The 12,024-nt window shown below is 41.0% G+C and overlaps 1 protein-coding gene across 3 annotated transcripts in view; it reads right to left on the bottom strand.

Moving 5' to 3' along the window:
* NGLY1 (N-glycanase 1) overlaps positions 1 to 12,024 on the bottom strand; it is a 60,888-nt gene that overhangs the window by 19,073 nt on the left and 29,791 nt on the right. For all 3 annotated transcript variants that reach the window (XM_018041963.1, XM_018041964.1, XM_018041965.1), the window contains exons 4-5: positions 10,514 to 10,679; positions 2,431 to 2,653 (exon numbers count right to left, since the gene is read on the bottom strand). In XM_018041963.1, the coding sequence (XP_017897452.1) occupies positions 2,431 to 2,653; positions 10,514 to 10,679 (389 nt within the window). The remainder of the gene's footprint in view (positions 1 to 2,430; positions 2,654 to 10,513; positions 10,680 to 12,024) is intronic.

The following is a 12,024-nucleotide window of genomic DNA, read 5'->3' on the forward strand; positions in this document are numbered from 1 at the left end:
TTATTAATACTTAAAACACTATTTTTCTTTCTAATGATCATTTGGATTACACTTTTATTCTTCCAATTCACTTGAAGGTGCTTGCTAATTTGGAAGTAGTTTTTTGAAATATATTTTTCACATTCTTTAAAAAGTTACTCCAGGGACTTCCCTGACGGTCCAGCGGTCAGGGCTGGGTGCTTTCACTGCTGGGGCCCAAGTTTAATTTTTGGTCAGGGAACTACGACCCTGCTAACCGTATAGCGTGGGCAAAGACAAAAACAGTTATTCCAGTTCTAAAATGACCATAAAGCTGAAAAACATGGAATTTTGCATATTATGTTTGAGAAGGAATTTGGAGTTAATAAAGCTACACAGGGAAAGTGCCCAGCTGAGAAGAAATGTTCGCCATGAGCTCAGGCAGAAAGGACACAGCTTCACAAATGCACTGGCTCAGCAGTGACAAGCTTGTCTTCAATCAAGCAGATGCTCTGGCTTATGCTAAGCTAAATGAATTTATAATTTAGGTAATGTAGTTACTGAAACAAGTGGTCTATTTACACGAGGAAGTGACAACAGCAGAATTAGGGCATCCTGTGCCTCCATGCCTTAACACCACTTGTGTCAAGGTGAAAGGCCACAGTCTCTAATGAGTAGTGTCCATCCTCCCAGCCCTACACAGAGAACAGCCAAGACGAGTACACGATTCACAGGGAAAAGGACAAGGTCTAAGTACAATACCTTTGTATTCCCTAGCCTCTGCCCCACCCCATGCACTATCAGTCCATACCCACAGCCTAGAGTTTATGAGGACAATCTACGTATAATGATATATATTTTTATCTTCAGATCTTTGCAAGTACCTGCGCATATATATGCTAAATTAAGAAACAACTGGTGTAAATTACAGATAATTATTGGATACTGGATTCTCTTTATCTTGGACTCTGTATATATAGGACTGATTCTCCCTTAGGACAGAACTGAGTACTGAGGCCCCTAAAATCAGGTATTTCAAAAAGTTGCATAAAAAGAAGAAAAACTTGCTATCTTTTCTTACCTAATGACACAACCAAATTTTATAAGTATTGTCAATTAAGAATATCTAATAAGAGACTTGTACATTGTATATTAAAGGATGGAAAAAATTAACAGAAAAGTTCCAATTCTTTTAGTTTAAAACCAAGAGATATGAAGGTAGGTTAGGTTGGCAGGTGAAGCACCAAACTTCTTTATTAAAAATAAAATATGATGCAATACAACAGCACTGTCTACAGTCACCATGCTGTGCATCATACCCCCAGGACCGCTCTATTTTATTTCTGGATGTTATACTTGGTTCCCTTCATGCTCTTCCCACCCATCAACCCTCCTCCCCTCTGGCAACCACCAGTCTTTTTTCTCTGCGTCTATTAGTTTTGCTTTGTGTGTTTATTTGCTCTGGTCTTAGATTCCACACACAGGTGAAATCATGTAGTACATGTTTTTCTCTGTGTGACTTATTTCCTTGGTATAACACCCTCAAGGTCCATCATACTGTTGCAAATGGCAAGATTTTATTCTTTTCTTATGACTGACTAGAATTGCATGGTGTATACATAACATCACATCTTCTTTATACATTCACCCATCAGTTGCTAAAAAATAAATCTTAAGAGATCTCATAACAAAGAAAAAATTTTAACTGTATAACAACCAAAAGTAACTAGATTTAACTTTGATCATTTCACAGTGTCTGCAGATGTGAAATCATTATGCTGTATACCTGAAAATAATGTAACATATGTCAAGCATGCTTCAATTAATAACCCCATGACAGTAAACATTAAAAAGGAAAAACAAAATTAGTTTCAAAAAATGAAACTATTTTAAAAAATAATATAAAACATGACAGTCTTTAACTATATTTTCACCTTCCATATTACCATCGGATGATTTAAGTGCAGCACTGTATTTACCATCACAAGGATTAGTATTATTCTAATCTTTTAGCATTATTTTTTATGTGCTATCAGTATTATTATTAATGTTATCAGAAAGTTAAGATCTATGTATTAAAAGAAGAAAAACTCACAATTTACAGCATTACACTGCTAGGACAATACTCAATTCAGGAGTCAACAAACTCTTCCTATAAAAAGCAAGACAGCAAATATTCTAGACTGTGCAGGCCATATGGCCTCTGTGGCCAGTATTCAATTCTACCACTGTAATATGAGAACAGTTACAGACCATGAGTTAGCAAAGCAGCACGGATGTGCTCCATTAGCACCTCATTTACAAAAACAGGACGTGGGCTGGACTGAGCTTGTCAGCCACAGCTAGCCGACCCGTGTTCTGGAGGAATATACTTCTAATAACAAAAGTGAAGATCAGAAGTTGGTTTAGTAAAATTCTCTCCTGACCATTCTGCGAGGGACTGCTCTGACTTCCCCGTCAGTGCTCACTCACCGTGGGAACCGATTGCTGAGCTGGCATGCATCACAGTAGTGGTCTTCCACTCTGTTCGCACCCCACTTCAGCTCCTCATCATTGGGGAGTAATGACTCGCCTCTGGACTTAGTCTGGCCACCACACTTGCTGCACACAATGTCATTTACCCAGTGAAAAAATTCCTCCTTAAACCAGTGTAAAAGCTCCAGCAAAAGAAAATCCTCTTCACTTACATTAGTACCTGAAAAGTTAGAACAGAACTGAGTAAGACCTAAAGCAGAAAAAAAACACCCACATACATTTTATTCTCAAATATGAAGCTGAAATAAATGAAAACAGAAGACGATCTAAAAGGTCTTCACGAGAGGACACAGACAGAGCTGTCGCTGCACTGGGAGGCACACGCAAAGCCATCGGGCTTGAGTACTGCATCCTCCGACCGACACCACACTCAGCACAGCCGGCTCGCAGGGATCGTCACGCATGCGCAAAGTAAGAAAGTCAGTCTGACTTTGGGGACACAACTTTTCCCAGAAGCCCACTGTGTCCCCCTGCTGCCGAGCAAAGTAATAAAGCTATCCTTTCCTACTTCACCACCCCTCCAAAACAGATTTTGAAAAACATTTTTAAATGACTGCATTAAACCTGTTATCAGACATAAATCAAGTAAATATGAAACAATCACAAAATTACAGGCAAAAATTGCAGAATTCTGGGCATATTAAAAACCATCCTATTAGCTTTTCTACTATTAGTGCCTCAATTGTACTGTACAGTTTAATTCATTTGAAAATACTTACCACAAAACACATAAAAGCACAACTATGTTTATAATATATATAACAACCCTTCAAGTAAACATGACATATCATATTATAATCACTGTATCAAATAAAAGGGTCTCTAACCACATTCAAGGGAGTGTTATCTTTGGGAAGAAGGAAAGGAGAGAGGAAAAGAATCTGGGAGACATAGATGGGTCTCTCATTCCTGTCTTTAATGTTTTATTATTAAATAGTTAAAAAACACATATATGAAGGAAATATATGGCATAATATTAAGATCTAATAAAATCTGATGCTGGGCACAGGTATTGAATCTATTATACTCTATTCTTATATTTATTTCAAAATTATAAAAAAAATTTAAAGAAAAAACTACAGAGATTAACTAAAAAGCCAAAATATATTATGTTCTTGAGTGGGAAAACAATATTCTCAAGTTGTTAATTCTCTACAAATCAACCTGTACTTTAATGAAATCCCAACACACACTAGAAAATAATTTTTCATAAAATTTGACAAGCTAACTGCAAGAAACTCATATGAAAGAGGAAATGCACAAAATAGTCAACACAACTTTTAAGATAAATTTGCCTATAGTACTTCAAGACACATTAAAAAATTCTAAATAAAATACTGTGATGTTGGTAAAGGACAGACGAATGAAATAAAAGAAAGAGTCCTGAAAGACAGACTTCTAAGTGATGCACAGTATTTAATAAAGCTAGCCTTCAAAGCAATTCTAAGAGGAGGGACTGTTCGACAAATCGTATTGGGACAAGCAGCTGTCCAGATATCAGATTCTTCCTCCATTCCTTCTAACGCATATATATAAACACCATACACAGAATATTATAAAAGCAGAAGTTTATGTTTACAACTTTGGGGGAGAAAATGAAACACAACTGTAAAAATAATTTTCTCACATTAAAATGGATAATTTTTCAATTTCAAAAGGTACAGTAACGAAATCAAAGAATACTGAGAACAAAATGTAATGCATCTAACAAAGAAAAGTATCCAGAATATATAAAGAATGTCTATAAATCAGGAAGAATATTGACAAAATCATTAGAAAAATTAGCAAAGTCCATAAGAAAGTTCAATAATTTCATTAAGTGCAAACAAACACTCCCAGACACTTCTGTTACAAGTTGGAAGACAGCCTGTTTGCCAGGGACCCACTGTAGTACAGAAGCATCACATGCCCTTGATACTTTTACATCCATCCCAGGGAAACATTCCTTCAGGTAGGCAGGCATGCTTTCCAAGGATTTCCCCTGGAAGCCTTGAGAATAGAGGACACTGGTTCCCCTCTCAATGTCCGTCCGTGGAGCACTGGGACACAGTATGAGTGGCAATGTGTGCACTGCAGGCACGGGCAGAAGGGCAGCAGCCTCCAAGACGTGTGAGAAAAGCACCATGGAGCTGCACACATAAGAGACGACACACTGTGTGTAAACTCTGCAACACAAACAGTTTACTTTTATATATAACTAACTACTTATGGATGTAAATAAACAGAAAAAGATGTGAAAAGAAACACATCACATGATAACAGCTGTTAAATGTGGAGTAAGAGGGTAGACTGACTGGCAAGAAGAGCTTAGCTTTTCCTATACAACATGAAAACTTCTCAACAAAGAGATATTGGTGAATGTTCATTTCCAAAGATGAACTTTTGGAAAAACAGCACTGCCATCCTGCTTCTCCACTGAGTCCCTACAGCAAAGTAATCTTTTTAAAAATACAAGGCAGCTCATGTCATTTGAAACCTTCCAATGATTTTCTATCTCATTCAGAATACAACCCAAAGTCTCTTTTATTTTTGCAGCTGGCCCATGTGGAGGCTGAAAATGGCCCCCCAAAGACATATACATTCTAACCCCTGAGCCTGTGAATGTCACTGTGAAGGGGGAAAAAAAAAAGAAAGCCTCTGTAGATATGATGAAGTTAAGGACTCTGAGGTAAGGAGATTCCCCAGGTTACTAAATATGGACCCTCAGTGCATCACATGCATCCCTTCAAGAGGGAAGCAGTGGGAGACTGTACAGAGGAGGAGGATTTGAAGATGTTGGTCTTTGAGACAGGAGTGATGCAGCCACAAACCGAAGACTGCAGGCGGCCACCAGAGGCTGGCAGAGGCAGGGAAGAGTCTCCCCAGGGCCTCCAGGGAGTGTGGCCCCGCCAACACCCTGATGTTGGCTGAGGGATGTGGATGGCGGGCTTCTGGCTTTCACAACTGTGAGACAGTACACTTCTGCCTTAAGGAACCAAGTCTGTGATAACTTGCGCCAGCAGCCACAGGAGGGAGCGAACAGACCCCCTTTGTCTCCCTGACTGCGTTTGGTCGTGTTCCTTCTGCTGCAGCCCCTGAGCACGGCGCGCTCACGCCTGCGCAGGGAGCCCGTGCAGCTGGCAGGGCCTCCACCAGAAAAGGAATCACTGCTTCAAGGGAAGCTTTCCTGATGACCCTCCTCCAAGAGCACCCTGCGTGCGCTCTCTTCCGTCTTCCTGGCCTGTCTCCCCAGCATGACTCACCACCTGCCAGATCTGAGGAGCTGTCTCTGGCTTTCTCACCCACGATGGCAGGGACTTTGTTTGCTGTCTCTTCAGCAGCTGAGCTTGCTACACAGTAGGTGCTCAGTAAATACTGGAATAAATGACAGAAACTGAGCGAACTAACAAGCTTCATAGTATCACTGAGAGTCATCGCTGTTCAGCAAACAGTCAGGATGGAAGGAGGGAACACAGCACACTTTTGCTTCTGAGTCTGTGTCCTCCTGGGATACGGTGCGTGCTAGGAACAAGCACATCACAGAGAGAGGGTCAGTGTTCCCTGGTTATGCAAGATCCTTAACTATGACTCAGAGAATTCCAAGTGGAGCCCTGTCTGTGCAGGTTAAGAGCTCAAGACAGGTCAGAACAGCAACCATCTGATAGAACTTTTGGTAATAATGGAAATAATTCATACCTACACTATCCAATAGGGTTGCTACTAATGATGGCTTCTGAGTACTTGAAATGTATTGAATGCAACTGAAGAACTCAATTTTTAATTGTCATTTAATATAAATTAATTTAAATGTAAATACCCTCCAATGCTACCTTTCTTTCTAGAACCTTTGCAATCCACCCCCTTCTCCCTGCTGCCTTATCTTCTCAACCTGGGTGATCTCACTCACTTGCATGGCTTCACCTGTCACTGTGAAGTGTAGGTCAAGGTGTGACTTCCAAAATAGCTCCAGGCCTACATTTTCACGTGGGGGCCCAGCTGATGTCCAGCAGGGGCCTGAACGCAGACCCCTCATCTCCTTTCAAAGCCTGCCCACACTGACTACAATTCAGAGAGAGGCGGTCCTCTTGCACATTTTCCTTCCACACCCCCGACTCCATGTCCAATCACGCGCAAGCACCCCAACAACTCACACACCCACTGCTTCCCTTGCAGTCTCATCCACTGCATGCCTTACTCCTCTTAGGGAAATTCTATTTCTACTGTGCTTGAATTCTTCTCTCCTGTACCCTCTTGATTCTATTTATCTTACAAGTGATTGCTAGGCTGATTTTCCTGAAGGGCACCCTCTGTCTTTCTCTTGCTTAATGCTTCAGTGCCTAACCCTCTGACTTAAGTCATCAAGAACATCCGACGTTCCTGAGAAGTCATCTTATTTCTTCCTGCCTAGTGAACAGGTTATTTAGCACTTCTGCTCTAAGTTCAATTATACTAACACCATAGAATTAGCCTTCTAAGATGCATTCATCCTTCAAATTTCCTTGGTCCTTATTCTCTACTTCAAAACCTCATTACAAGTCCTTTGTTTCATTTCACCTCTAATTCTTTTTTGAAAGATCAGAAATATAAACTCAGCATGCTCTGCTCTGCCTGAAATTCAATGTCAAACAAAACATGGTCTTGGCCCACCTCACGTGTCTCCCCCAACCCGACACAAGCAGACCGCACCGTGCACCCTTCCCCCGACGCCTGCCGCCGCTGTCCCGCGCACACTGCTCCCTGCACCTCCAGCAACGTCCCTCTTCCCTACCTTCACGTGTCCTTTGGCATCTCAGGTTGTAAATCCAACGTATCTTTCATAAACTTAAAACACAAAAGCCCAATCTCTTCTGATTTTCACAATACAATGCACACTACCTGCTGCATACCTTCTGCCCTACTCACATTAAAGCCCCAGACTTCCCTGACTCTAGGTCCCTCTGGCCTTCCTGTCTCACTGTGGGGGTGACCCAGGTTCCTGAACACAGGTCCCTACAACACCGAGACTTAGCCCTAAGGCTGTAGGATGCTCCTCCCCCATGCCTGGCCACCAACAGGACCCCAGTACAGCAACAGGGCACGATTACAAGAAGGCATCTGCAGGAGGGAGATGAGCTCAGGAGGAGTCCTCAGGGTGGCCTGGACACCACAGAGGGCCCCAAGCACACCAGAGGAACCTGAAGGCCCTGACACTCACACCAAGCATTAAGCAGTGTAGTTAAATGAGTTGAGTGGACACATAAGCCTTCCACAAAAGGCCTCTTCACTTCAGTTCCCATTACCCAACACATTATACTCAACTTTTAACAAAAAATTACAAAGCAGGCTAAAATGCAAGAAAAAAGTCTGAAGAGATAAAACAGGCATCAGGACCACTTACATACAGCACAGATTTTGGAATTACAGAATTTAAAGTAATTATGATTAACATGCTCAGGGCTCTAACGAGAAAGGGAGACCACATGTAAGAACAGATGCACAGTGTAAGCAGAAGGACGAGAAGAAAGCAAAAACTGTTACAGAAATAATGTGTTTCATGGGCTCATCAGCAGACTGGACACAGCCAAGGAGAGATCACTGACTTTGAAGACTAGCCGCCAGAATCTGAGCGTCAAAGAGAAAGAGAATGAAAACAAAGGAACAAAACACCCACAACATGCAATGACGGCGGGAGAATTTTCATAACGGCCGAGCACATCAAACAAAAGTGGAAACAGTTGATAAATAAGAGTATAACAGGATACCCTATTTTGGAGTATCAGAAGGAAAAGAGAGACAGAAAGGAGCAGAAGAGACATTTGAAGTAATAATGGCCGAGAATCTTCCAAGATTAATAAGACACCAAAACACAGATCTGGGACACTCAGGAAACAGCAAGTAGAATAAATACCAAAAAATAACATCCATGTATGTCACACTCAAACTGAAGAAAACGAACAATGGAGAGAGAATCCTGCACAAAGCTGGGGATGGGGTTGGTGAAGGTTCTGAGTACAGAGACAGAAATTACTGCAGACTTCTCATCATACACAAGCAGGCAACAGCAGAGAGAATCAAGTCTCACTGACAGAAAGGAAAAAACCCCACCAACCTAGAATTCTACATCCCAGTGATATTATCCTTCAATAGCGAAGGAGAAATAAAGACTTTCCTAGGCAGAGAAAAGCTGAGGGGCTTCACCTCCAGAATACCTGCCCTGAAAGGAACAGTAGAAGAGGTTGTTCTTCAGTAGGAAGAAAACTCAGGCCTGCATACCGGAGGAGTGTCCAAATGAATGAATGAACGAAGGCAACACAAAATTTCTCACTCTTAGTCTACTGGGTGACGACAGCGTCTAGTTCCGTGAAATGAAGGACAGTAGGGTCTCAAGGGATGGGAAGGAAGAATTGAGACATTCTGTTAAACTTACCTGCACTATACAGAAAGCTGTATAATGCTTGTGGAGTTAAGGGAGAGATGAACTAGAAACTCAGAATTAACATATACACACCACTATATATAAAATAGGTAAACAAAGACCTATGTACAGCACACAGAACTCTACTCAATACTCTGTAATAATATAAATTGGAAAATAATCTAAAAGAGTGGACATATGCATATATAACTGAGCCACCTTGCTGGATACCTGAAAATAATACAACATTATAAATCAATTCGACTTCAATGTAAAATAACAGCTTTTTAAACTGAAAAAAAAAAAAAAAGGTTTATTGCATACTAGATCAACCACCAAAAGAATATTACAGAATACCCCTAGAAAATATAGTATTAGGAAATGAGTTCACAGAAAAAAAAATTACATAAAAATTCAAAGTAAAAATGCTGAAGTTAGAAAAATCTAACAACTAAAATCCTAAGACTATTCATGAAAACAACAAAGCACTGGCTGATGAATGTGGCAGGCACTGCTCTGAACCATTCACATGCACTAGTTTAGCTATTTCTGAGAATTGTCATTCCTGTTATTGAATGAAGAAACCAGCAGGGAGATGAAATTCCTTGCTCAATGATGCAAGGTGAGAGGTGGAGCTCAAGCTATACCCAGGCAGTCAGTCGGCTTCTACATGCATACGCTACAGCAGTAACTGCCAGTTAAAGGGAGTCAGTGGTCGAATCACATGAATTCATTCTGAATAAGCTTTTTCTCAGATTCACATTAAAATTCACTAACAATGCCATCACATATTTCATGGACTAAAGTTCCAGTGATATTATATCTTTAAAAAAATCACATGCCAATGATTAAACTAAAAATACATTATTTGAGTTAAAAAATTTTAACAGATGTGTGCATGTTCAGTTCAGTTCAGTTGCTCAGTCATGTCCGACTCTTTGTGACCCCATGAATTGCAGCACGCCAGGCCTCCCTGTCCATCACCAACTCCCAGAGTTTACCCAAACTCATGTGCATTGAATTGGTGATGCCATCCAGCCATCTCATCCTCTGTCGGCGCCTTCTCCTCCTGCCCCCAATCCCTCCCAGCATCAGAGTCTTTTCCAATGAGTCAACTCTTCACATGAGGTGGCCAAAGTATTAGAGTTTCAGCTTCAGCATCAGTCCTTCCAATGAACACCCAGGACTGATCTCCTTTAGAACGGACTGGTTGGATCTCCTTGCAGTCCAAGGGACTCTCAAGAGTCTTCTCCAACACCACAGTTCAAAAGCATCAATTCTTCAGCACTCAGCTTTCTTCACAGTCCAACTCTCATATCCATACATGACTACTGGAAAAACCATAGCCTTGACTAGACAGACCTTTGTTGGCAAAGTAATGTCTCTGCTTTTGAATATGCTATCTAGGCTGGTCATAACTTTCCTTCCAAGGAGTAAGCATCTTTTAATTTCATGGCTGCAATCACCATCTGTGGTGTGCATGAGGTATATGCAATTAAAAATTATACTACTGTTGTACTTCTTGAAAATCCAAATAGAACTGGGTTACCTATTTACAATGTATACAGTAAAGGGCACCACTGCAGCATTTTTGTTGATTTAGTAATGATGCATATTTAGCAATGAATGGTTATGTAAAGCCATTACCTTTATCCAATTTTCTGGCTCTAGACAACTTTTCTTGCGATCTCCTTTTCAGTTCTTGGACTGGAATACAAGCCAGTGCTTTCTCCTGGAGAGCAAGGTTCTCATAGATCAGTACATGCTGAATGTTGGACCGAAGAACTTTTAGAATGACTGAATTGTCAGCAACCTAACAGAAAGAAAACAATGAAATTAGCTATTCTTCATATGCTATAAAAATAATATAATAAAAAATACTGGTTCTATGAGTTCATAGATAAAGGAATGTACAGATTCACTGAAATATAATAATTATACTGAAAACCTTTACAAAATTAGTACTAGAAGATAGCCACATCTGTAACACAGTCTAAGATATGTCTATATTTTCATTTGAATAGATGTTACTGAGGATGTATTTAAACAGGGAAATGTTGAACTCTTGACCACAGCTTGGATCAAGATAGCACTCTGAGCAGTGCTTCTGACCGCTCTTTCCACTTCAAGTCCCGATAAATATAATTTTTTTTTCCTTTATATACAGTATTAGCTAAGGAGGACTGATCTCAAGGGATCAGGAATTTTGAGAAATTCCTGAAAGAAAGGCAGGTACAAATGGACAAAAGGAACAAACAATGGCAATATGCCATCTAGAGAAAGTGGTTATAAAACTAAACAAAGTTCTGAAAATAATCCCGAGGAGGGATGGGCGGGAGGCTTCACAGAGCTGGAGGGGGTCTTGGAGTAAATGTCAGGCAGGCTGCCAGGCTCTGCAGCAGGGACAGCTCAACACTGTGGTCACTCCTTCTCCACAAAAAAGCGTATCTCTGAGCAGTGAGGGTGGACGACCAGGTTTATAAAGGAAAGAGGTGTCCCAGCTCAGAACTCGTGCTGGTCTGGCACAGCCCACCTGGTGGCATGTCCTGCCCTCCCCCCTCAGTCATCAGGACCAGATGCAGTGCTCACCAACAGGCTAGCAGGAGCTCTCAGATCCCTGTGAGCCCCCAACACCCAGCACTGCTGAGACGGAGCACTGGGGTCAACAGCAGCAGAAGGAACGCTACAGCAAGGGCAGCAAATGCAGAAGAGACTAAAAGATGTCCACCTTTGGAAGCTCAAGGGTACACTCGAGCCACAGAAAGACACCTACAGATCTTGGAAACTAAAAACTTAAACACTGAAATGAAGAAGAAAGCACAGGTGGTGCGTCAAGCAGCAAGACAAACACCGTTGTGCGATCAATCAATTAGAAGACTGAGAAGAGGCGTTTTCTGGTAATACGGTACAAAAGGACAAAGACACAAAGGATAAATTCAGAACTTCCCAAATCCAGCTAACAGGAAATATCTAGAAACTAGAGTAGAAAAAAATGGAAGAGAAACACTTCTCAAAGAAATAATGGGGAATTTCTGAGGGTTAAAGAGAGAGCCAGTATGAACGGGGTGTGGGGGGAACAAAGACTAAACTAATACTGACATTTTGTAACAATGGTAAAGATAAAAACAAAATACTAAAAGCCTTCAATGATATCAGAC

The sequence above is a fragment of the Capra hircus genome, chromosome 27, assembly GCF_001704415.2.
Source record: "Capra hircus breed San Clemente chromosome 27, ASM170441v1, whole genome shotgun sequence".
In the NCBI taxonomy this organism is placed as follows: Eukaryota; Metazoa; Chordata; class Mammalia; order Artiodactyla; family Bovidae; genus Capra; species Capra hircus.